Raw genomic sequence first — 25975 nt, 5'->3', positions numbered from 1 at the left:
GCCTGAAGTATACCTACCTTATTGGATTTTACAGGCTTCCACAGATGTTTAAGAACTAAACATTAGTTTTAAATTACCGATTTTCCAAGAGATTGCCTGCCATTTTCGTGCATTTAAAGTCGAGTCGAGCAAGTCGTTTACATAAAACTTAGTGCTGTTCAGGGGCCCGATTCCCCCGCCAAGTTTCTATAAAGGCAGACGCCAATACCAGTCGGGACGAAAATACTTCAAAATGAATAGGTGAACGGTCTACTGAAAGTAGGCCGTTTAAATTGGCTCAAAATATGCCGTGTCTTTCTCGCCAAGCACCAAACAGATTGATTAGCAGCGACAAACAAACTTCTTGACATACGTTTGAGATTGTTTTTGGTGTACTTTGGTGTGTTCTTATAACGCTTTGGATTATGGGGATAGAGAGAGCTTTTCTCGTCATTGATCAGCAGCTAAGGAGATATAGCGTCCTGCTAAATATTCCCTCATTCCAATCTTAAGATAACACGTGTTTTATTTCATTCTTTCAAAAATAAAAGTCTGAATTCACCCTCGCTGACAAAATAAAAGTTTGGGAATCGCCTTTCACTGCAAATAGAGCTCCAAGTCTTATACGGTGGCTTGTAAAAATATTCATAATCCTAGAACTTTTCCATATTTTGTCACATGGTAACCACAAACATAAATATGTTTCATTGGAATTTTACGTGAAAGACCAACATAAAGAGGTATACAGTTGTGAAGTAGAGAGAAAATTATGATTCAAAACTTTTTCACAAATAATGATTGACCTTTTCAAGCCACCGTATTCTTATTATCTTGACTTTAATCTTGTACGACTTTATTCTCGTATTATTTTGACTTTCTTCTCACACAACTTCGTACTCGTAATATTTCGAATATATTCTCCTAGCACTACGACTTTATTTTTGTAATATTTGGTTGGGGCTTGCTACATTCTCAGAATACTAGACTTTCCCTTTGGAACTTTATTTTTAGCGTCATAGCATGTCCTTAATGTTCTGTCGTATAAACTCAGATTGTGTTTTTCTTTCTATTACTTTTCATTCCCTTCTACTTCTTTTGTTACCTTCTTCCCTCTGAGTTCATACCTCTCACTCCACACTCACAGAGATGGATGTTGGCTGTGAGTAAGGATTTACTGGGGGCCCCTGTCCTCCCAGCAGTAGGCTGATTGGGAGGGCTGGCTTTGTTTGTTAAGGTAATGGGGCCTAGGTGAGCTAATTCACAGGCTACATGATGTACGCTTTGTCACCTCGGGAGTAACCCCCGTGTAAAAGGGAGATGACGGTGGGGGCCTGGGACTCAAGGCGGGGGAGGGGACGGTTGTCTGTCCAAAATCCCCTCAGCCTTGTTCCGTCTCCTCCAGCTCCACCTGAAAGTGATTACCAGGCCAGCCATGAGCAAACAAGCCCCATATGGACGGGCTGCGGTTGGGGCCGAGGCTGGAGCCCCGGGAGAACCTCCTCCGCCGCTTTTTGGAGAGGAGAGGCCTGTGCAAACACAGCTAATGAAGTCTTAACAAGCAGCCCCCGGGTTAGCGTGAGCCCACTAAATGCCATCGAGGCTCTTGGAATTGTGTCCAGCAGATTGGCCAAATCTCCTCCAAGCTTTCTTTTACAAGATAAAGTTGCATTAGCATATCTCTGTCTCCGCGATCTTTGAGGTGAGTCCAGGATCTTGGCAAGCGGTCGCACTTGTGCGCTTCCTTTCTTCAGCGCCACCACTTGATTCTGTAAAAGGGCTTTAAATTGAACACATTAACTTGGGATCTTGACATGCTGGCGGATTTTATTCATTGGTCACAGACGGATTCTTTAAGACCTCAACCTTGGGGAGGGATGTTCTCGCAGCGGTGCGGGAGATGAGTGCAGTTCCTCTGAGTAAATGATTGAACAGACCCAACAGCCTCTCTCCCACACTCTGACCAGCACCGTACCCTCCCAACTCCCTTCATTTTGAGTCGCGAGTTTCACACACATCTGGAAAAATATCCATCCTGTGCACAAACACTCACTCGCATACCTCCATGGCCCTGGCATCTCCAGTTCTTGTTTCCTAATCAAAAGCAAACACCGATTAACAGAGCTCCTTCCTTGTTATCTCATGCTGGCAAGCCACTTAATCAATTTATGTTCTCCTGGGAAAACACAGAAAAGCTGCCTCACATGATAAAGATAACTAAACTTTAACTAGAAAACTATCAACTCCACGCCATAATGCAAGACTACACCATCTGCTTTTTATCCACCTTTTAGCATAATTAAGTGTATTAGTTCTCAAACTGTGCCATAAATACTGCCGGAGGCACTCAGGCTGGCTTTTGTGTGACATTATGGTGTCAGCAAGGTTAATACTGGGTAAACTTTAAACTGCAAGCTAACCTGTGCTGTGAGTTAATAAGCTTCAGCAGCCAACAGATTAATTCTTACAGAACACTGATATTTGTTTCAATCAAAAGCCATTCTTACATGAAGTGCAGTGGAGAATATTTTTAAAAACTAACAGCAGTTACTGACGCAGAGGTCAGAGAACCAGGAACAAAGTCAATCTCACTTTAAACAATAGCGTCCTGATGATCCTCCAATACTTTGGGAAAATATATTGTGTGGACTGACAAGTTAAAAGTGGAACTACCAGTAGTCAGATATAGTATTGAGATGCCTTGTTGCTTCATGACTCGAAAAAGCTTAATGGATAAAATTACACATTTTGATCTAGCAGAGGTTAGATAGTGTCTGTGCTCAGATACAAGGCTAGCTACTACTAGCATACAAGCTAATAATGCATTTTGTACATTCTGACACTTTAGCAACACGTCAGTCACAGAAATTGTTCCAATCCCTGACTTCATGAAGATACAAACCAGCAGAATTTATTGCAACTACAACTATGTTTTTAACTTGAGTCAGCCATATTGGAACTTGTTGCTGGTTTATGGAGAACCCTCTAACTTTATCATGTGAAATCCTGACTTCAGAGGGATTTTTATCAGTTTTTTTGGGGGCGTGGGGGGAGTTACTTTGCAAATACCAACTTTTGAATACAAATTAAAGCATTCCTCTGAAATCACACCCTTTGACCATATAAACAAAGTCTATGGATAAGAACTGCTTTTTCACTGTTGTTGTATTTTTAGTTTTTATGACATGGTACATCAAATAAGAAAAAGTGCTGCTGTTATCACAGTGATATGAGGAAGCGATAGCGTTCACCAAGGTGGAACTTGCAATGAAACGTTTGAGAACCGCTGGTATAACATGTGTCATGTGTTGGCTTTTATTTTCTTATTTTATCTGACGGACGGTATTTTGTAAACATTCTTTTAAAATGACAAAAAACTACACAACGATCGAATCATATTTACACATCTGTTGAGCTTACTGGCGAGGGGGAAGCACCGGTATATTCTAATATCAGATTAAATTATCCCATGAAAGTCAATTGAAATAATGTCTCAATCACTAGGCTAAACTTTTGGATGGCAACTAGAAATAATTATTTCTAATGTTAAGAGTCAATTGTTTTTTCAAGACTTTAGCACTTGTTGAACTTAATTATCTAGAGAATGTGATGCTGCTTTCTCATCCTCATATCTGATACATACGTCCATGTCCACAGCTGATGACGGGATGGTATTATTTTGATGTGTCTTTTGTCTGAAATGCTGAGCTGCAACTACGAGGATGTGCCAACTAAAAACAATCTGCCTTGTGAACACCTCTGGAGAAGATGCGTGAAATGAAGTCTTATCATAAACTCTAATTTTATTGCAGCAGCGTATTGTCACACTGCAAAATGAGGAAACGTTCAGCCATTACTTTCAGCAGAATGATGGGAGAGTTATTTTTGTTTTGGTGAGGGGGTCGCAAGTTCTCATACTTTACTCATGCCTTCAGGCTTAAGCAGAAGTCAGAACCAAAATAAATACGAAACGGATAGTGGTAGCTTTAAGATATTAATAATAAACAGTTGAATTAGATTATATATGAGAAATGATGTATTTTATGATTAAGATGGAAATGTATAGGTGAAAAATAGAAGAATAGATTGGAAAAAATGAAAAGTTAATTACACAGATGTTTGTTTTTAACTTCCTTAACATCCTGCTCATTGTGTGGCGGCAAGATAACTCTGGGTTCTTATCCAGTTTTGGGTCCAGTGGCTAAAAGTATCACTGCGCTGTAAGTAAAAGCATTCCACCATTGTTGAAACGACTCCAAAAAAATAATAATAATAAAAAAAGGCGCACATGCTGAGAATAAAGAACGTAACCAGCTGTGTCTAGATTTATGAAGCAGTTATTTCAGACAGCGTAGAATCAAGAGTCCGAGTTGAGCTGCGGAGCTTCTGGAGGAAGTCATTTGATTTATTTGTTTTAAAAGCTAAAGTAGGTTGGATGAAGAGATGGGGCCGAGTAGGGAGGGGAGGGCGAGGCATTCACTACAGTGGGATTACTGTCACTTCACAGCCGAGATCCTTGTCAGGCTCTGCCAGCGTGCTCGCGCTGTTATCAGGGCTCTGCCGCCGTGTCCGCGCGCACTGCCGCTTGGGCTTTGCCTCGCGCAATTACGCCTCCCGCGGAGCTCCATACAAGCGTTAAACGAAACATTAGCACCTCATTTAAAATCTTAAAAACAGCGTTTCACGGGGACAGACAGCTCCCTGGGCAGGCTTATCATGCGCAAATTAGCCAATTTACCAAACCGGCAGAGTCTCTCTCTCTCTCTCTCTCTCTCTCTCTCTCTCTCTCTCTCTCTCTCTCTCTCTCATAGAAACGGTCCTCAGTACGGAAACCTGTTTCGAACAGAGCTGTAAAGTGAAGTTGACTGAGATATAAATATATCAATTGAGTTATAATTACGCAATAGCTACGTCGTGGGTTTACAGCTATGAAATAGCCAGGAAATTGTTCACTGTAAACAAGACTTATTATTAGACTTCTTACAGAATGGCATTGCTCTCAGCACTTTTCCTTAATTAATTAAAGGGGCCGTATTATGTAAAACTTTTTAAGCTTTACGTCATGTTATAATGTTACTCCATCATCAATAACATAAGTCACGTGTTGCCTAGATTTCTTTTTTTTTTTTCATGCATGCTGGAGAAATCCTTTAATCTCCCGTGACGCAGTTCCTTCAGACCAGTGGCAATAGCAATTAGCAAACACCTGACGGAACTGAATATCTGCTGGGCTTCTCATATGAACTACTTGTGAGTGCAACGCTGGTAAGAACATAGTTAAAGCCTTACTGGAGAAAGTGATGATGCACTAACGGCAAATGAGCAACTTCTTAAAGGGAGAGAGACCCTATTTCAAAGCGTTACATTGCAAACTCAAATTTATTTGTCATTTTTTATATAGAGAGCATTTTTATAACATCTGAACAGTTACTTAATTATGCTATAAAATTACACAATACCCCCTTTAATAAGAAAGGATTTCATAATTCTAGCTATATATATATAGCTATATATTTTTCATCATGATGTGTATGTTTAGAAAGCGCTTATTTAACCGCAGAGAATATATTCTTCTTAGCAGATGTATGGGAGTAGAGCTGAAATTGTGTATCATTACGGCTTGAGTACGTAAACAGTGAGTGACTGGAGGGGCAAGCTCCGCCTCTGCCGCTCTGCGATTCGCCGAGTCGCGCCGGGGGGCGTGTCCAGCCAGGCTCCAGTATAAACGAGCGACGCTCCGTTGTGGAGCTCATGATTTGTATGGAAGCGCCGCGCGACGTTGTGGCGGGGGGAGCAGACTGAATGCAGTCATCGTGTTTTTGGACGGGAAGAAAAGGAGGCCGCCACGTTTCTGTTTTACGTCGTCCGGGCAGCCGCGCGCCCTGGTTGCTGTATTTTTTTCTCTCTCCCCTATCTCTTTCTTTTATTTTTATTTTTTTTAATTATTTTTATTTTTGGAGGACTAACTGGATACTGACAGCAGCTGCTGTGGAGCTGAAATCTCATCTCAGCCATCTTTGACTACCCCCCACCCCCACCCCTCCTCCTCCTCTTCCTCCTCCTCCTGCTGCTCCTCCTCGGCTCAAAGTAAACACGGCTTGCACGTCGCGTGCAACTCCATGCAGGATCCCGAGGCAGACGAGATGGGCTCGGCGCGCGACATCTGACCCGATCCGCTCCCTTCCGAGCCGCACAGGGGAGGGGACGCGACTCGCCGGAGTCATGGACCTGCTCGGGATCTACCTGCTCCTCTGCCTCGCTCTCCTTCCCCGATCCAGCGGCACCGCGGCGAAGGAGATCACCTGCCAGGAAATAGTCGTGCCCCTGTGCAAGGGGATCGGCTACAACTACACCTACATGCCCAATCAGTTCAACCACGACACGCAGGACGAGGCCGGTCTGGAGGTGCACCAGTTCTGGCCTCTGGTGGAGATCCAGTGCTCGCCGGACCTGAAGTTCTTCCTCTGCAGCATGTACACCCCGATCTGCCTGGAGGACTACAAAAAGCCCCTTCCGCCGTGCCGGAGCGTGTGCGAGAGAGCCCGGGCCGGCTGCGCGCCGCTCATGAGGCAGTACGGCTTCCCCTGGCCGGACAGGATGAAGTGCGACCTGCTGCCGGTGCAGGGGAACCCGGACACCTTGTGCATGGACTACAACCGGACGGACTCCACCACGGTCTCCCCCGTGCTGTCGAAGCCCACCAACCACCCGGGGAAAGGGTCTAGCCCGGCTAAAAGCAAGCCCGGCAGACTCGGGAAGTTCAAGCCGCCCAACGCTCCGTGCGAGCCGGGCTGCAAGTGTCTGGAGCCCATGGTGCCGGTGAACACCGACCGTCACCCGCTGTACAACCGAGTCAAAACCGGCCAGATCACCAACTGCGCCATGCCGTGCCACAACCCGTACTTTACGCACGACGAGCGGGCGTTCACCGCCTTCTGGATCGGACTCTGGTCTGTGTTGTGCTTCGTGTCGACTTTCGCCACCGTGGCCACGTTCCTCATCGACATGGAGCGCTTCAAGTACCCGGAGAGGCCGATCATCTTCCTGTCCGCCTGCTATATGTTCGTGTCGGCGGGCTACATCGTACGGCTGATCGCGGGGCACGAGAAGGTGGCGTGCAACCGGGAGTTCGAGCTGGAGCACATCCACTACCAGACCACCGGCCCCGCGCTCTGCACCGTCGTCTTCCTGCTCATCTACTTCTTCGGCATGGCCAGCTCCATCTGGTGGGTCATCCTGTCCCTCACCTGGTTCCTCGCGGCCGGGATGAAGTGGGGCAACGAGGCGATCGCCAGCTACTCCCAGTACTTCCACCTGGCCGCCTGGCTCATCCCCAGCATGAAGTCCATCGCGGTGCTGGCGCTCAGCTCCGTGGACGGAGACTCCGTGGCCGGGATCTGCTACGTCGGGAACCAGAACTTGGACAACCTGCGCGGCTTCGTCCTGGCGCCTTTGGTGATTTATTTATTCATCGGGACCATGTTCCTCCTGGCCGGATTTGTGTCGCTGTTCCGGATCCGCAGCGTCATCAAGCAAGGCGGCACCAAGACCGACAAGCTGGAGAAGCTGATGATCCGGATCGGGATCTTCACGGTGCTCTACACGGTGCCGGCGACCGTGATCGTCGCCTGCTACTTTTACGAGCAGCACAACCGGCAGAGCTGGGAGATTACGCACAACTGCTCCAACTGCCTGCTGGAGCGGGACCGCCGCAGCCCGGACTACGCGGTGTTCATGCTCAAGTACTTTATGTGCCTTCTGGTTGGCATCACGTCCGGCGTGTGGATCTGGTCCGGGAAGACCGTGGACTCCTGGAGGACTTTCTGCACCCGCTGCTGCTGGGGCAGCAAGGGCACGGGGGGCTCCATGTACAGCGACGTCAGCACGGGACTGACGTGGAGATCGGGCACGGCCAGCTCCGTGTCCTGCCCCAAGCAGATGCCGCTGTCCCAGGTCTGAGAGGGGGGAGGGGGTAGCACGGTGAGGGGCTTGGGGGGTGTAAAAGCGGCTTATGGAGGACTGCTAATTGTTTGGGAGATAACCCATCACATGGTGTTCTGAAACAATTTGCATTGTAATGAACTGCTGCTGAGCTGTACCTGGCATTCACACCAAGCTAATTCCCTTCTGTTTATATGTATTAGACAGGGCCGGTCCAAGGATATGTGAGGCCCAAGGCAGAATTTCATTTCGAGGGGAGGTATGGGGGCAGTGGGGGCTCCATCACATTTATCACAACTATTATGCACTTGAGTGAGTTGGAGCGACTTGGGGTAAAGTTTAAAGTTTCGATCCCAAACTATAAAGAAACGTAGACGTACGGACAAAAAGTCACAGAAAGGTTGAAGTTGCAGAAATTAATTAAAATATGAAACTTGTTAAATTATTAAAGTGTTTGCAAGCTGGTTCTGTGTATAGTCAAGTGCTCTTTGGGGGAAGGGCGGCGGTCCTGGTTTGCATATACGTTGGGTCGGCTCTGGTAGAGGTACAGACTGAGAAAACAGGGCATTACTTATTGAGTGTAAGCAATTTTTTTTACAACGATTTTATCTACTTTCTGGCAGATAAAAATGCAGAATTCAATCACACAGAGAGAGAGAGAGGAAAAAGGAGGGGAGGGGGGTAAATTAAAGCCTTAATCGTGCCCAAGTATTTTTTTCTTTTTTTTTTTTTACGGGTCCTTTATTTTGTAATTTCAAATGTATTTATATAAAGCTAATGTAAAATACAACTGTGTATATTTGTGTATAAAGGAAACCTTTATAAGATATTGTAAATGTGTACAAAGTGTAGAGATGCCTTTTTTTCCTGACAAAGCAAATATGACTTTTATTTTGACAATAAAACATTGGATAAATGTCAAGCTTGCGCTGTTTTTCCCACCGTACTTGAGCGAATTGCTGAAGTTTTGAGTATTAAGTTTTGTTTACCTAAAAATGAACGTAAAGAAACAAACTACAGCATTCATGTGTTTGTTTTGAACGCCATCCTTGTCATGGATCCATTGACTTACATGCAAAAGTTTTAAGGGTGACAGTTAAGGGGTGGAACTTTATGGCGTTCTACATTCCAACATCCATAGCTGATTCTTGGTTTGCGTCCCTAAAAGTACTACAACTTTGTAAAACGTCTTAAAAACCAAAGTTATCGGTGGTCCTCACCCCCCCGCCCCATTAACCCAGGACATTTAGGAACCCTCTGCATCCCGCGCTGCTTTGCAGGAATATTTGATGGTCAGCCCTTGTCGAGGGTGGCAGCTTCCTGGGAGCTAAAGAAAAGGGAAGCCCTTTCTAACCATCAGAGGCTGGTAATTAGAGGCAGGGGTTGAGTTGGAGCATCTCCATAATTGTTAAAAGTCCTCTTCACATGCTTGCTGAAGCCTGCTTTCTTAGTTTAGTAAAGGAGGGAGGGAGTTGGGTGAATGGTGGTGGGTGGCAGAGGGTAAGGGGGGTATAAATGCAGGGAACCGACCCTTTTCATCTGCAGAAACTTTGATCTTTCTTTTCTTAAACAGCCTGGAATAAAGGTGGAGAGCATTAGAAGTGTCTGTCTGATGTAGCCGAAGGTTCCCCCTAAATGTCCCCATTTGGACGCTTTGATGGACGTCTTACAATTGAGAGCGTTTTTTTTTGTTTGTTTTTTTGAAACCCCTTCTTCTTCTTTTTCCAGAGAGGGGAGGTATTTGTGGGAGCTGAAACCTGCCAGAGCCCCTGCCTCTTGTGTCGTTTCCCTTACAGCGGCTCAATTGAAACATCTTCTCTCTCTCTCGGCTCAAGCTGTGTCAGTGAGTGCAGGGGCCTTGACATGAATGATGCTGAAATAGCAAAGAAAGCCCCACAGGTGGTCTGTTCACATGATCTCACATCTTTAGGGGCCCTTAATCAAGGCTCTTTTTTTAATTTTTGCTACAAATGTATCTGGTTTGGTCCCAATTAACCCAATGTGCTGGCATGGGATGATACACTGTAACCCCACGGAGCATTGCCTTTGATTTGACGCTTGGTGGTCACAGGAGGGTTTTTTTCTTTTTCTTTTTTTTTTTTGTAGTTTGGGGCTTCGCTTTGACTCGGTTCCTTTACACTCGCACGGTAAAATTTAACTTCCATTGGGTTCAGCACAGATGTGCATCTGTTTGCAGCATCAATCAGCCGTGTAAACCTTACAGAAACGACATCAGGCAAGAAATACTTCTTCTCTAGAGCACAAAAGGGCTATCAAAAAGAGTTTTGTACAGAAAACTAACAGGTTGGAGTAATTTTACTCATCTTTTGTGGATTTCTTTAAAAACTTTTGGTTTTGACTCAAAGAAATTGGCTCCTGTGGCTTGTTTTTTTTTTTTTTTTTTCCTTTTGCCTTTTTACTCCAAGTGTAACAACTCTGGCACAACCGTGTGTCTCCATCTAGTGGTGAAACCAGCACAGCACAGCCTTTTCTCCAAAAAGTCCAATTCTGACTTGTCACTTGACTGAACTGAACTTTTGCATTAGGAGTTAAAGTGAAGATAATCTAAATTAACTGGAATGACTTGAGGTTGCATGATACTAAGTCACGCAACTGTAAATACATAATAAACATTTCCTTAAAGAAGTTTCCAAATTAACTTATTGGAACTTTTGGTTTTAAATAAATAAATAAATAAAATTTAAAATACCTCAAAACAAAAAAAAAATGCTGATTCAGGAAAACAATCTCAAACTGAAAAATCTGGGAAATCCAATCTTTAGCTTGAGTAAAGTCAACATTCTTACACAGAATATAGACGTTTAGGTGCACCTACCATACTTTCATAACATTTTAACATAGGTTTGTGTTTTTCCTAAATAAAGTGCAAATACCAATCACTTGAGGCGAAATCAAAATAAAAGTTTATTTGAGGTAGAGTTGAGAAACTGCAATGCAAAAATAAATAACTTAAAGTATCAATCCGATTCTGATACTGACTTCTTTATCGATATATTTTTTTTATCAATCCGCCCACCTTGTGATGCGGTCACCGCCATCTTGTAGCGTTTTGACTTCCTTCTACCTGAGTTCCTTCTTCCCTCTGAGGCTCCACTGAGAGGAAATTACACACAGGTGGATTTTGTTTTAAAAATTTCAGATCACGAAATAAGTTTGGAAAGTATTTATTATAGTCCATCCATTACACCGTTATATAACACTCTGTTGGGGTAAATATCAGTAAAATATATTAACGTTTATGGTCATATGCGTAGTTTCCATGGCGTGGATACTTTTTTCTTTTTGCCAATTTGTGTCAAAATGAGTAAGTGAAAGTGAAATATTCGCCGTACTTTTGTATACAAAGAACATGGAAGCCATTTAGTTCAGTGTCGGACTTTTTAAGCTCTTACTCCATAAATATTATTGTTCCCTCCTTAGCATTATTGACACCGGATGTTGGTGAATAAAACTGCCATCGTCTTTTTTTTTTTTTTTTTTAAAAAAAAGCCCCGTCAGGACGAAACGGTATAGTTCCTGTGCGACGTGTCGAGTGAGTCATCCGAGTTTGATCCAAACAGAACATCCAGAACATAAAGATCTATACCCAGTGATTAATCCTGGGTATAGATCACGATGGGTTGTTTTTTTTTTTTTTGGTTTGTTTTGTTTGGTTGTTTTTTTTAATATATATTTATATTAAAAAAAAGTGGGATCATTTTGGGAGCGAGCGCTGATTAAATAAGTGGCGCGCTCTCTGTGGTTTAGTCACACCGCACCCTCCCGCTGCCTCCTCCACCGCATCCACCAAAAACCCAGCAGGAGTGGAACACAGTGTCCCTTTAGTTTCCCCTCTGACTGACTGACGTGGACATAAAAGCGGGTGGGTGGTGGGTGGTGGGTTGACTGCTTTCATCCGAAGCGCCGGCTGTTTTCCCAGATTCGGCCCGGTACCGGCGTGCTGAGCGAACCTCCAACCCAACAAAACAGCCCCGCTCGCGCGCCGTGATGGATATGATGTCACAGGGATGGTAATGGATGAATATTGAGCAGAACAATCTAGCGTGATGAATGATCAGTGATGTAGGGTTGTGGGTTTTTTTTTAAACACTACATTTAAACGTTTTTGTTTCAGTCTTCAGAGCCAAATAACCAGGCTGTTCTCCTCCCGGCCTCTAATAAAAGGACTTTGACGTGTGAAATTGGCGGACTGTCCCTTCAATGTTGCAGATAGTACTGAAAGTTACACATTAAAGAGAAGCAGTTTCTATTGCCATTACTATCTAGTGTTGCTATGGAACTAATCCACGCGGATGTGTGTGTTTTTGTGTGGGAGGTCAGACAACTATGGCCGTAGTGTAAAGCACTGACAGGTGGGTGTGACTAGAAAAGCTCCAGGTGAATTCTGTGTATTAGTGCACAATGGATCCCACTTCATAAATATAAGGGGTGCGAAATGTAAAATTTAAATGCAAAAGATTTAGCAGAAAGTGTTTTTTTTTTTAGCATATAGATATATTTAGGATTTAGATTGTAATTTTAGATTTAGATTTGAGCATTTAGACAGCAATTTGATATTTACAATTAACATTTAGATATGGAATTTATAGATTTAACACCGAGACAAAGACATACATTTAGAGATACATTTAACATATTTAATGTTTAAATTTAGATGTAATATTTAGATTTGCTAATAGTTTGTCAATGACTGTTTTTATTTAGACATTTCCATTTAAAATGTTATTAAAGTGAGCAAAATGAGAGAAAAGTAAACTAAACATTTAAAAAAAAAATCTGATAACATTTTTTGCATTCAAATCTTCCTCTTGGCACCCCATACTAAAAGTGTTTTGTTTTTACTAGGTTACAATGTATGTAACTAAAGTTTGGATGTACTGCCAGATCCTGACACACGGGGGAGCCATCAACCTGGTACAGGACATAAACATGGACTCCTGCACGGACATGAATGTCCCAGTGTTGTATAAAGTACTGAAATCTCAGAGTCAAGTAAAAGTATAAGTACCTCTCCAAAATACGACTTTGGTAAAAGTCCAAGTCACTGACTGAAATGTTACTTGAGTTAAAGTCTTAAAGTATCTGAAACGTCTTGTACTTAAGTATGGAAATTACTGTAAAAATGGATGTACTCAAGTAATGTAATGAAAAGTACAAGTAAAATGTAAAACAAGGCAAATGCAGTTTGAATGACATTTTTTATATTTTGGTAAACTTGTCAAATACACTTAAAATAATGTACACAACCAAGTGCAGGCAAAATTAAACCTGCTAATAAATTGTTCCAGTTTTAAAGAGTAGCACATGTTAATGGTTTGTGGTTTTGAACTTGCATGCCTTTCCTATATTCGTTAAATTTAGTCTAAATTGCTATCGCTATGGCTTCTGTCCCCCCTTGAACAGAGGAGTCTAGGTAGCCTGCTACAGTCAACATTAGGCCTAAGCTAAATACACCACGTGTGGAACTGAAACAATGCCAAACAAAGTTCCTTTATACAGGTAACGTTATGCTCAAGATTTCACAATAGTGCCTAGTGACCAAGCTATAGTTACTGAAACAGGAGGATTATAACCATTTCATAAGAAGTTACCTCGATGTGTTTCTTCAAGTTGGACGGGGAGTTTTTGTAAGATAGAATTTCCACATCTTCGGGCAGGAATAACATACACTTCATGCGGTACGACGAATCTTTAACACCCACGAAAGAGTGTATTGTGTTTAAATAAGGCCATGGGCTCTCGTCACCAGCTGGTGGTTCCCCTGGAGCCGTGTCCGACGTAGTTGCAGTCATTGTGGTCTCCGTCTCCTCCTCCATGTGGCTGCTGCTGATTGCGAGACTTGCTTTGTGTTTAATGGGAGAAGCGAAACAGGTGTATCCTATTGGTGGTGATGAACAAGCCCAGGCAAGCAGGCTACCGACTTTGTTGCAGTCAATCAGTAGATGGGGTCAAAACACTTGCGTTTCTCTCTCTTGCTTTTTTGTAACGAGTAACTAAACCACACATTGAAAATGTATCGGAGTAAAAGTATGCGATTAAGTTCGGAAATATAGTGAAGTAAAAGTGAAAGTCATCAAAAAGTTTCATACTCGAGGAAAGTATGAAGTACTCCAAAATATACTTAAGTAAAGTAGTGAAGTATTTTTACTTCGTTACTATACAACACTGGAATGTCCTATATATTGCTTTAATCTTAATGATTTACTTAAATTGTCCCTACTCCGAGCAGTGATTAAATGTCAATACGCAACTTTTATAAGAAGAAAAAAAAAGTAAGTCAAAAATTGAGCACACAAGTTGAATTCTTTAGGAATTTTCTGTAATCAAAACAGGGTTACAATGATACATACGGGTTCAAATTCACACACAAGCCCCAGCTGCACTTGGTTAAACGTCCTACCTTCTCTCACAGGTGTGTGCAGCTACGGAGCCCTCAAGGGGACATGGGGAATTTTTTTTCTTTTGGATTCCCACGCAATACATTTTACATTCCCTCCCTTGCACTGAGAAACGGTTCAATTTGGAGCAGCACTCAAGACAAGACGAGACAAGCCCACGAAACAGGTAAATTATCTTAATCCACCATAAATACTGTATTTATACTATATATATATACATATATAGTATAAATATATATACAAATATATATACAAATATATATTGTATATTGCTAAGTATACAATATATATAATATTGTATACTTAGCAATATTTATGTATCTTTAGCTTCATTTGTGACAACTATGTCAAATATGAATCGTGTCCGTTGGAAGAAGAGGTAGTTCAGACATCTGTTCACTTGCTTAAAGAAAAGAGTGATGAGGCGATGCAATGTTAATTTCGTTAATGATGATAACTAAATTATTTTGTTGACGACCAATTTTTTTAATGACAATAACTAGACTATACAACTTAATCAGGCTAAAGTTTGCTTCATACTGCTACGTCACTTGTCTGGGGGTGTCACTGTTATATATAGAACGTATGGGGATTAATGGCAGGGCCAGGACTGACACCATCTTTTAAAATACAGAATTGTTCTTTATTTGGCAGTTATATAATAAGGTCATTAGCCGAACTCTGAAGAACTTAAGTTCACTTAGGAGGTGATTCAGCTGTTTGATTCAAGTGTGTTTGACCAGGGAGACGTACAAGACTTGTTGGACACTGACCCTGGAGGACCAGCATTGCCCACCCCTGAATTAGACCATCACCAACCGCATTCCAGACCAGTAGGTGGCGGTAATGCTACTAAAAGTTTGTTGCCAACCGCCAATAAAACCAAGAAGAAGAAGTAGAAAAAGCTGGTTGATCAGAAGGGGGCAGCAACACTCAATCTTATTTTATAGAGTCTCTCTTCAAAGGAGGAGAAGAAGAAGCTTTTTACTGCTCACACAGGTCCCACTATGGCCCAGCTGCTGTTTCCCCACGAAGAAACCGTCCTTTAAATGTATGACAATGGCTTTTCGGACAAACAAATATCTCATTATTTAATTATGGAAAAGGGAGTACAAAGGGGAGGTTTGGAAAGAAGTCTGCGATAGTTCAAAATGGAAAAGGGGCTCATCAGAAAGACTGTCTCCGATGAACACCTGGAGGTGGCTGTGGCTGAAGCTCTACACAAGGTACATTTCTCATGTACACAAAAGACATCTGATCAGAAATTAGGCTACATTCACATTGTAGGCAAATGTGACCCAAGTTTTATTATTATTATTATTATTTGTAATAACTTAGCCAAAAAAAAAAACCTTCTAAGCGTCTGCCACGTGTCTTCGTTTTGTTGAAGTTCAATGTTATCTCTGTGCACCACCCTGGTCTGTTTAACGGTTTTTGGGACCTGACCAGAACGCCTCAGTGTTCTGGTCAGGTTGTTGAGAAATAATGAGATTTGGTTAAGTGTGAACACCTCGCTTTTAATGCTGACAGATGATCACATTTTGCAGGTAATGCAAGTCATGCAAATGGAACAGAAACAGAGTGACATTCATCGTCCATCGCTGGGCTTCACTCAGCTCACCGTAGAGGAGACACCAAATGGAGCAAAGAAAACAATGAAGTGCATGAAAATCGCACCACTCCTGGTCCGATTACAAATAAAAACAGACTTCTCTACAGAATTTGCAGTCAATGCTACACAAAACGCATTCCCTATTAGTTGTACTTTCTTTTCATTGTCATTAATGTTTACTTCTGTAAACAGTGCGCTTTTCCACAGGCAGTGAAACATATCAATGTTACACTTAGTTTTATTTGGTATAGCCTACACCCTCTAAGGCTATCACTAGTGGGTTTATCAGCGCAGCACTAAGAAATACTTAGATTCTGGGAAGCTGCATCCAAACCGGGAGCTGAGGCCTCTCCTCCTGAAGAGCCGCCTGTCTGAAACAATAAAAAATAAATATATTCAAAAATGTTCACACTGCACGTAAGAAGTCAATCGAAGGGAAGAATATATTTCACACACACACAAAAATATGAATTTACAAACTAAAAAAATCCATAAGGCAATATTAGCAACTGGAATTCGAAGAAAATACTGGGCAAAGTTGAGGAGATAATATCTTCAGAAGTGTCGAACTCTCTAGAAAGAGTATTTTATTTTGATACAGGTATCTAATGGTCCATATAGCCTACAAACACATTAAACTCTTCATATCACACTTTGAGCCGCTACGAACCGATAACAGGCAGCGGAAAACAACAGAGGGACTTGGCGAAATGAGGTTAGCAGGGAAAACGCACGCCGCCTGGCCCCGTCAGCGGAGCTACGCTGCTCCGAAAACTCCGGAGCGTATTTCAAAGAAGCCTAATTTTGGATGAACTAAGTTGATAGACGAAGCTATAAGGACTACTTTTTGTGGCAAATTAATAGGGTACTTGCCTCTATTTACCGGTGCTGGTTGCACATTGCAATGGACGCCATCTTGCTGGTCCAGAGACGAGGGAGTTATGACTGCAGGATGGTGTGGAAAGCCTCGCCCTCGCGCTCTGGCTTTTCAAAATAAAAACTCAGGATAACCATTTTTCTCGGAGGCCAGGTGTCTCACAGGAGACACCTTGTTTCTCACAGGAGCATTACTTAAACTGACTTGCGCTTGGCAGATCGTCTTTCTGCAGCTTGTATAAAGTCTATGTGTGATAGGGACCCTGTGTAAGCCGGACAGAGAGAACTTCCGGGTCAGATATCTTGTCAAAAATGTTGTCATGAAAATCGAAATTGAGCGCTCGTTATCTGGTTTTTCTATTTTCGTTTTGTTCACTAAGTGGGAAATCGGATAACGAGCCGTCATCCGATTTTGGTTTAATAAACAAAAAACTAGTCTAGTTTCGTTTTTTCATTTTTCATTTCAAACAAAAAAAAACGAACTGCCTGAAAATACACGGGCCGCAAAAGGTAAAGAGCTGGAAAAGCAAAGTGAAAAACTACGAGAGGAGAATGCTGGTCTTAAGAAGAGGCTCAGAGAAAAGGTACAGAATGAAATGGAGCCTTCGCATAAAAGGTCTGAAGTAGGAGACAGATGAAGACATCAGGACTTTAGTCATATGTACTCTGAAGCACATCGTTCCTGAATCTGCATCAAGGCTGAAGGGGGACGTGCATGTTGTTCATCGACTGGGACGAAGGATGGAGAACAAACACAGAACCGTTATTGTGCTATTTACACGAAGATTATTGAAGGAAGAAATCTGGAAGAAGACCAAAAAATCCACTTATTGCAAAGAACTGGGCATCCAGTTTGCTAAAATGCTACCCAAAGAAACCTGGGAGGAGGGAAATCGTCTGTGGCTGCAGATTGATCAAGCCAGGGGAGCCGGGAAGGTGGCCTACTGATGGACGCCAAATCGGACTGGAAGGTACCTATACTGACTAAGGTGGAGATGTAGACTTTGTAACAGGACCTGCTGCTCAACATCATTTTGTGGTAATCAGTTTAACTGAGTTTTCTTTTTCTTTTCTATTCAAGGAGCTTTTTTTTGTTTGTTTATAATGTTGAATACGAAAATTTCATTTATTTCACTCAATGTTAGCATATCTAGCTACTTCACTGACTCAATTGCTTCGGATGCCTATGAGGGTTTTCTTCCATTGGCTTTTTGTCCACACAATGAAACAAGCACATAAAGCATTTTGGGTTCTCTCTCCAAGTTTAGAATTTTTAGCCGAATTCTTTTTGTTTCCTTATCTGTCGGTAGGCTATGAAAACTACCTCTTATCACAGAAACACTGTCTTTTTGGTTTCGGGAGCACGTTCAAAACACACCTGTTGCTGCCACAAATTAAGTTTGGTCTAATTATTAGAGCACAGCAGTTACCCGAGTTCCACAGGGGCATCTTACGGCCCTTTCTAGTGGCAAGTTGTTCTCTAGAACAGATTAATGTGTGGTTCGGGTCAGTTCGGTTCGGTTCGGTTCAGGTCCAGTGGGGAGATTCTCCGGGTTACGGACACCTGCGGTCTTTTCTCCGCTTATTTGCAGCGACACTCAGCAACGGAGAACCTCGACGTTCTGGTTGTGATGGACTAAATAAATCCAGATATATATTTTTTTGTACTATAGAAATGTATTGCTGGCCCAAACATAATGATAAAGATTCAGATCATGAACTTTATGACTATTTAAATCCAAATGAAAACTCAAATTCACATCACACCAAGCTAATATTATGTATTTCTACTGTTTTACACTGTTGGCACAAACCTGCAGCTCAGAACTCTGACCAGCTTCTCTGCTTTTCTCTTTGTTAAAGTCGGTTCTTCAGAGAGACGAGCTGCTAGCAGCGCTGCTAATTCACCGTCACTCCATTACCAAACTTAACGCTGTGTTCCTGTCGCTCCCCGTGATTAAACTCACAAACTGTCCTCTGAACTGAGCAGCTCTCTGATGGCAGACGGCGTCTCCGTGAACAAGTTTTACCAAACATTGTACAGTAACTGAAAAGAGAGATGTAACTTCTATCATGAATATAGATGAACAAAAAACCCTACAAATTACAGTAAAATGCCGCTACGTCCGGTGGGCGCCGGAAGTAAGACTCATAATCGTTTCCACAGTAAGCCTCCCAGGAATAGAGAGTTCTGGCAGCGTGGCGTGCTGAGCAGTACTACTTCTCTTAAACAATTCCTCAAATAAGAGTTAATGAATTTTAGAATCGTTTCACACAGTAAGCCTCCCAGGAATATGGTGGAAAGTGAGCTGGCTTTGCTGTTGCCTGGCAACATAGCATACATGACATTATTCCACTGATGTAATCTGATGATGCCAAAGTGTGATGATGTCATAAGGGACAAGGCAACTGTCCCTTATGACATCACAAGGAACAGATGCCTTGAATATCCAGCGTCTGAATCAAACTTGCAGAAGTCAAGTTTCGGACGTTGGGTTTTCCATATTGGATTGAACAGTGCATTTTTTCGTAGCTTTTGTGATACATCAGTCGAACAGCCAAAATGCTGCCAATTAAGACTTATTTTTTAACAGAGTGCGAAATTAAAGAAATGAGTAGAGATGAATTGATCTCCGTGAATCTGGATTTCATACAAAGGTTTAAAAAAATAGCTAAGGAGCATCGGAGTAGAACCGCAGTGGAGGAAGAGTTGAAAGCAGCTCAGGAAGAAATTTTGGATCTAAATCAGAACATTGATTCACTCAAGAAACAGCTAGATGAGTCTCAAAGACAAAACAACAACCTGAACTGTAAGACAATCCCACAGTTAGAAAGAGAGATAAAGAACCAGAGGTCCCACAGGAATCAGTTGTTGACTGTGAATAAAAACTACCAAACTAAATTCGAAGACCTTCAAACCTCTTTAACTGACCTCATGGACTCAAAACTGCAGCTTGAGAGGACGTTGGCAGAAAAAAGAGAAGCGATGTCTCAACTCACAGCCAACAAAATGGTTGTTGAAAAGCAGGAAAATGAAGTGGAGAAACTTCGGTTGGAATTGTACAAAAAGAGCAACTATGTTGACCAGAAGAATACTGAAATTAAGAGAGAAAAAGAAAAGTCCAGAAGTCTTGAGGGCAAGGTAAAAGATCTGGAAAAGCAGTTGAATGAGGCAAAGAGTCAAATGAAAATTCCTGGGAATAGACTTTCAAAAACTCTGGTGGGAGATGAATATAAGAATGAACCAAGTGCCACGTTTTCTGACACCGTATTATTTCAGAAAAAAGTGCAAAACAGGGTATTAGCAACATATCAGAAGGCAAGAGCTCTCCAGGAGGAAAAACCCTTGAAGAAGCAGGCCGAGAGCCGCTCAATGCTCCCAGCCTCACAACAAAAAGAAAATTTAAAACTACAGGAAGAAGACTCACGACGACAGCAAGAAGCCATGGGTAAGGAAAGAAATTTTCACCGCACAGAATTTGATTGGAAAAGGCTGAAGGAGAAAATTCAGTCCTTAAATGGTCAGATACAGGCACTAACTCAAAACAGACATAGGGATCAAGAGTGCATTAAAAAACTCACTGAACAAGTGTCTACGATGAATACTAAGCACTACAGGGAGAAGAAGGAATACAAGGATTTAAATAAATCCATAAAGAGCAAAGAGACAAAGGTACAAGGTAATACTGCTCCGGAAATACCTAAAAATGAAACACAGACCAACGAACAGCAAGCCAAATTTCTACCGTCCATTGAGGGAAAGTCAGTTCATTATAAAGGAACCTTGCCTCTGGGTGGAGGCAGGTTAGAGCCAGAATTGAAAGAAGACAAGCACATAACGATAGATAAGTTAAACCATAGCCCAATGCCCCCTAGCAAAAAGAAGCTTGAAATGCCATCATTTAAACTTTCAGGCAGGAAGATTGTCCTCAGGGAACCTGAGCAGAGAAGAAACAGTGGTCAATCAGGCAGGCGTGCCACAGTTGATGGGAACGTTAAAGTTCCCTCATTAGAAGTTAAAGGCAACAAAATATTATGAGGTGCATTTGTGAGCATCACATAGAAGAGGCGTATTCACCTTGGGGCTGGGCTTTAACCCATGGAGCCCAGCCGGGCACAGCCGAAGAGGAGACATGATTCCCTCTTCACACGGGCTCACCACCTTTGGGGGAGACAAACTGGTGGGGTGCAGAGTCAAAAGGATGGCAGCTGAAGGTAGGGACCTTGGTGATCTGATCCTGAGCTACAGAAGCTCAGGAACAGACCAGAGTCCGGTCCTCATTGCCGGCAGTACCTCGGGCTCGTTTCCAGTGAGAGTTGGACTCCGCCAAGGCTAATCTTTGTCACTAATTCTATTCAATACTTTTATTGACAGAATTTTTAAGGCACAGCCAAGGTGTTGAGGGGATCCGATTTGGTGGCCTTAAGATCAGATCTCTGCTTTTTGCAGAAGATGTGGTCCTACTGCCTTCATCAGGTCGTGATCTACAGCTTTCACTGGAGCGATTCGCAGCCGAGTGCGAAGTGGCCGGGATGAGGATCGGTGCCTCCAAATCCAAGGCCATTGAGTTCTTGAGCCAGAAAATCTGGTTAGGATGCCTCCTGATATGCATCCCATCTCTTTAAATGCAAAGGTTTTCTCCGGGTGCTCCGGTTTTTCCTACCTTCGGGGAAAAAGTGATTAGGCTAATTGGTCTCTTTTAAATTTACCTTAGTCTCTCACTCACTAACATTTGGAGACATTCTTTAAATGGACACACTTTAAACTCAATGCATAGGTTTTCTCCGGGTGCTCCGGTTTTTCCTACCTTCGGGGAAAAAGTGATTAGGTCAATTGGTGTCTTTTAAATTTAGCTCTGTGTCTCACTCACTGCCTGTTAGAGATACAAAGAATATGAACTTATCTAGTTCAGATTCTTAATGCGTTTCTTTTTAGCACACACTCCTTACATGGCCTCATAAAATGGCTTCCAGTCCTAATGTTTCTATATTTTCTGTTTTCTTAGTCGTCTTAATTTTGAACAGGTCATAGAATATGATCAGTCTCTCTAAGCTGGAGTGTCTTCCTGTTAAAAGGGAGTTGTTCCTCTCTACTTGACTGCTCAGGATAAGGGACGGTAACAACTATCAATTGGATAATTGGATGAATGGATTGATGATTGGATTGGATGCAAAGTTTTTCTCTTGGTGCCTCGATTATTTTGACTATTCAGGAAAAGAAATTTTTAGGCTAAGGGTGTAACTTTGTGTTGCAAGTTGGTGGGGATGAAGTGTGGGGCGTGGGGGTGCTGATGCACCCACAGTCACTGGACGACCTTTTCTTTTCTAGTGCTAAGAATAAAGCCAAAACTTACATGAGAATGCAATAAATTAAGATATGATGTGTCTTTAGTATAGCAAATAATAAAGACGCAAAACCTTTTTTGGGTCTGGTTGGGGCAGTTAACTCTTTATTTAGTTATTATTGGATTCTATCAAATGTGGCTTAAAGCTGAGATGCTGATGTTTGGATATGTAAAACATATTTTATCTCTGCTAATAAATCTATAGTTTGGTTTCTGTCAGCTCTAGAAACAAGAGAGAAAAAAGCCAATTTCTCTTTATAATGGCCCATAATTTAATTTTACTTAGCAGGAGTCGTGGTTTAAAATTTAACAAACTTTGGCTCTTTATGCTTTATGAAATATTTCATCCTATTTGATGATTGATCTGAATATTGCCACGTTCTATGAACAAATGATGCAATTTGTCCAGGTGAAAACAGGGTGTTTTTTATGTCAGTCTGTCAGCTTAACGTCACACGCAGTGACAGTTCAATTAACACAAAATAAGGTGAACTGCACACATTTTCTGACAGATAATCAGAAGTTCAGGTGCTTAAGTAGCTAATCAATTCAGATCAAACATCAAATATGGCGAAATATTTCCTAAAGCATAGAGTTTGTTAAATTTGAAACCATTTAATGGTTATTTTTACAGCAAAGTAAAATTAAAGTACTGGTCATGCAAAAGAGAAACTCGCTTTGGTTCTCTCTTGTATCTTGTACAGTATATATACACATACACACACATATATATACATATATAAATATACTGCTCAAAAAAATAAAGGGAACACTTTTAGTGTTAAACACCTGTTTAAGTGTTCCCTTTATTTTTTGAGCAGTGTATATATCTTCTTTTAAAGCTAAATATATATATATATATATGTATGTATATATATATACAGTACAGACCAAAGGTTTGGACACACCTTCTCATTGAATTCAATGGGAGGGTGTGTGTGTATATATATATATATATATATATATATAAGTGTATATATATATATATATATATATATATATATATATATTTATACACAGTACAGATACACACACATGTATATACATATATAAATATATATCTTTGAAGTTATATATATATATAACTTCAGCTTTAAAAGAAGATATATATATGTATATATATATATATATATATACAGTACAGACCAAAAGTTTGGACACACCTTCCCATTGAATTCAATGAGAAGGTGTGTCCAAACCTTTTGTCTGTACTGTATATATATATATATATACATATATACATATATATATAACTTTAAAAGAAGAGGAAAGCTTTCATAAAACACAGTAGAACTCAACAGAAGATTTTATTGTATAAAAATATGAAAAAATATCCTTTTTCATCATCACTTTTCAAACACTAGCAGCGTTTTAAGCCCTTTTACTGACTGCTTTAGTAGTCAGTAGAAAGCAACTTTAAAAGAAGTTGCATTTAAAACTCTTATTAACCCTTGTTACAGCATAAAATTCAACGAATGAAAAGCACGTCATGTCTTAATGTTGTCTTCCTCAGAGTACCAGCCTGCTGATGTTTTAGGCGGGGGAATAAAACACGAGGCTGCGGTTATCATTCTTTGTCACCAGGGGGCAGCAGAATATCAAAACACCGGTGTTGGGAGAAGCAGCGAATACAAAACTTGATTGAAAACTATAAAAATCGCATTAAAAGATCGCATTAATCACGTTTGTATGGTTTTAAACCATACAAACGTGATGAAAGCTGTGGCTGTTTCATACAAAAATAGAAGAGATAAAACAAACAATTATTCAAAATCTGGGATTTATTGTGCTTGAGATTAAACTGAGTATTGCAGTGCCTCGAAAAAGGATTTATACCTCTTGAACTTAAAGAAGAAAAAAAAAATCCTACATTCCCACCACTCATTTTAATGTATTTTATTGTGATTTTATAGAATAATAAACCAACAGAAAGTAGCAGGTTGCAAAATGTTCTACAAATAAGAGGTCAGCAAGCATTTGTATACTTTGTGACACTAAAAAGGAAAACGCAGTGCAACCAGTTGCCTTCAGAAGTCATGTAATTAGAAAACAGTCCATCTCAGAGGTTTGTTGGAGAACACCAGCGAACAGAAACACAGCAGTCAATGATAGAGTTCTGCTGAAGCTTAAAGCAGGGTTAGGTCCTAAGTATCTAGAATATCCTAAGGTTTAAACAATGTTCAGTTCATTATCTGAAGAAAAATGGAAGTAGTAGTGCATTAGCACAGTATTACACAACTAGTGCACTGCATTACTCTTCCTGATCTGAAGTGTTGTTGAAGAAAAAGCTCATCTGAAATCTGCAAAGCTCATCAGACGCTACGAAGCTGTAGAAGACTGATTAATACGTCTCTTTTGAGATTTTTTTTTAAAGTCTAAAACAATTTCAAAACGTTGCATCCTTGTTTTTCTTCCACTTCCTAATGAGGCACTACTTTGTTTTAACGTGTAACACAAGATCCAAATGGATAATACTGACGTTTGTGATTGTACCGTGTCAAAATCCAGAAAGTTTAAGATGTGTGAATATTTTTGCAACCTATTGTGCATCAACAGTAGCATATTCACTGGCACAGCAGCACAAAAGTCTATGCGAAGGGCGTATAAAATCTCAAATGGTTTAAGTTTTTTTTTTTAGCACAAGAATTGTAGCACTTAAGAATTTCATCAGAGAATTTAATTTAGATTAAATGCCGGCCCAGCTGAACAATGAAAGCATACACAAAAGACACTTTGGTGGAAGAAGAAAACAAAACTCTTCATCATACATGCTTTTGTCTTTGGTTTAAAAAAAAATAAAAGGAAAAGCCATTTCACAGTCAGTGTGCAGTTCTCTTGTTAGAGGCTGGAGTTTTTGTAGAGAGCTGTTTTGTCCACCAGGGGGAGCCACAAGGAGGCTTCTGGAGGAGGATGGTCACCGCGCACCTGTGCGTTGTCAGCCTCATCAACACCAGCATAAGAGGAGCGGGTGGCCAGTTTGCCGGCGCCGGAGTGTTATACCTGTTTTGGTACCCTGAGCCCCTCTGAGCGTAGTTCTCTGAGAATTAATTCGTGTACTCTGCTAATCTGAGCCTTTTTCCTCTGACCTTCTCTCAGGATTCCTCCCGTGGAACCGTCCCTCGGTTGACTACGGTCCGACTACCTGCCCGCCCTCCGACATGCCCCCCTTCGGCTACTCCCGGCCATCAGAACCCCTCTCTTGTGCAAGAACCCGGACTCCAGCCTCTTTACGACTACCTCATTGGCGAAACCTCTTCATCTCTCCCAGTAAGCCCGCTCCATTCCTCCTTCCCCATAATTCCTGCTACCCACTTACCTGTCATCTCTCCAGTCCTCAGATCACTGACGCCCCGGATCCAGTGGGGGCTCGAACTTACTCACATTTCACTACTGTTGATCTGTTCATCAATAAATTTTATTTATCTGATTCCTCCATCTCCTGTTTGTGTTCTGCATGTGGGTTAAGCGAATATTGTCCAACATGACATCTCTTTACGAATCCAAGATATCAGTCGGGGAGCTTTTTTCAAAAAGACCACAAGAAGAAGATCAAGAGCTACAGTATCTCTTCACACAAAGATAAGCCCCTCAGCTCTACAGCAACTCAGTCATATCGATGACTCATTTCAATCATTTTGTGTAAATCGTTTAAAGTGGTTTCACTGGCTGTGTAAACACAGCGACACATCCTCCTGTCCTTAACGGGCGAGTGTCAAAATTAATTTCGGCTTCGATCAAGGTGAAACTAAAGCCGAAGCAGAGCGCAGAGATCCTGCGGGGGCAACAGCTAACTCTCCTGTATTTCC

At 41.6% G+C, this 25975-nt stretch overlaps 1 protein-coding gene across 1 annotated transcript; it reads left to right on the top strand.

Annotated features, from left to right (window-relative positions):
* Positions 1 to 5515: 5515 nt before the first annotated feature.
* fzd8a (frizzled class receptor 8a) lies at positions 5516 to 8839 on the top strand. The gene has a single exon (XM_032552118.1). The coding sequence runs from the start codon at positions 6199 to 6201 to the stop codon at positions 7933 to 7935; it is 1737 nt and encodes a 578-aa protein (XP_032408009.1). The 5' UTR covers positions 5516 to 6198; the 3' UTR covers positions 7936 to 8839.
* The last annotated feature ends 17136 nt before the right edge of the window (positions 8840 to 25975 follow it).

Source organism: Xiphophorus hellerii, chromosome 21 (genome assembly GCF_003331165.1).
Source record: "Xiphophorus hellerii strain 12219 chromosome 21, Xiphophorus_hellerii-4.1, whole genome shotgun sequence".
NCBI classification, from domain to species: Eukaryota; Metazoa; Chordata; class Actinopteri; order Cyprinodontiformes; family Poeciliidae; genus Xiphophorus; species Xiphophorus hellerii.
The sequence above is the reverse complement of the archived record's forward strand: the minus strand, read 5'-3'. Positions and strand labels throughout refer to the sequence as shown.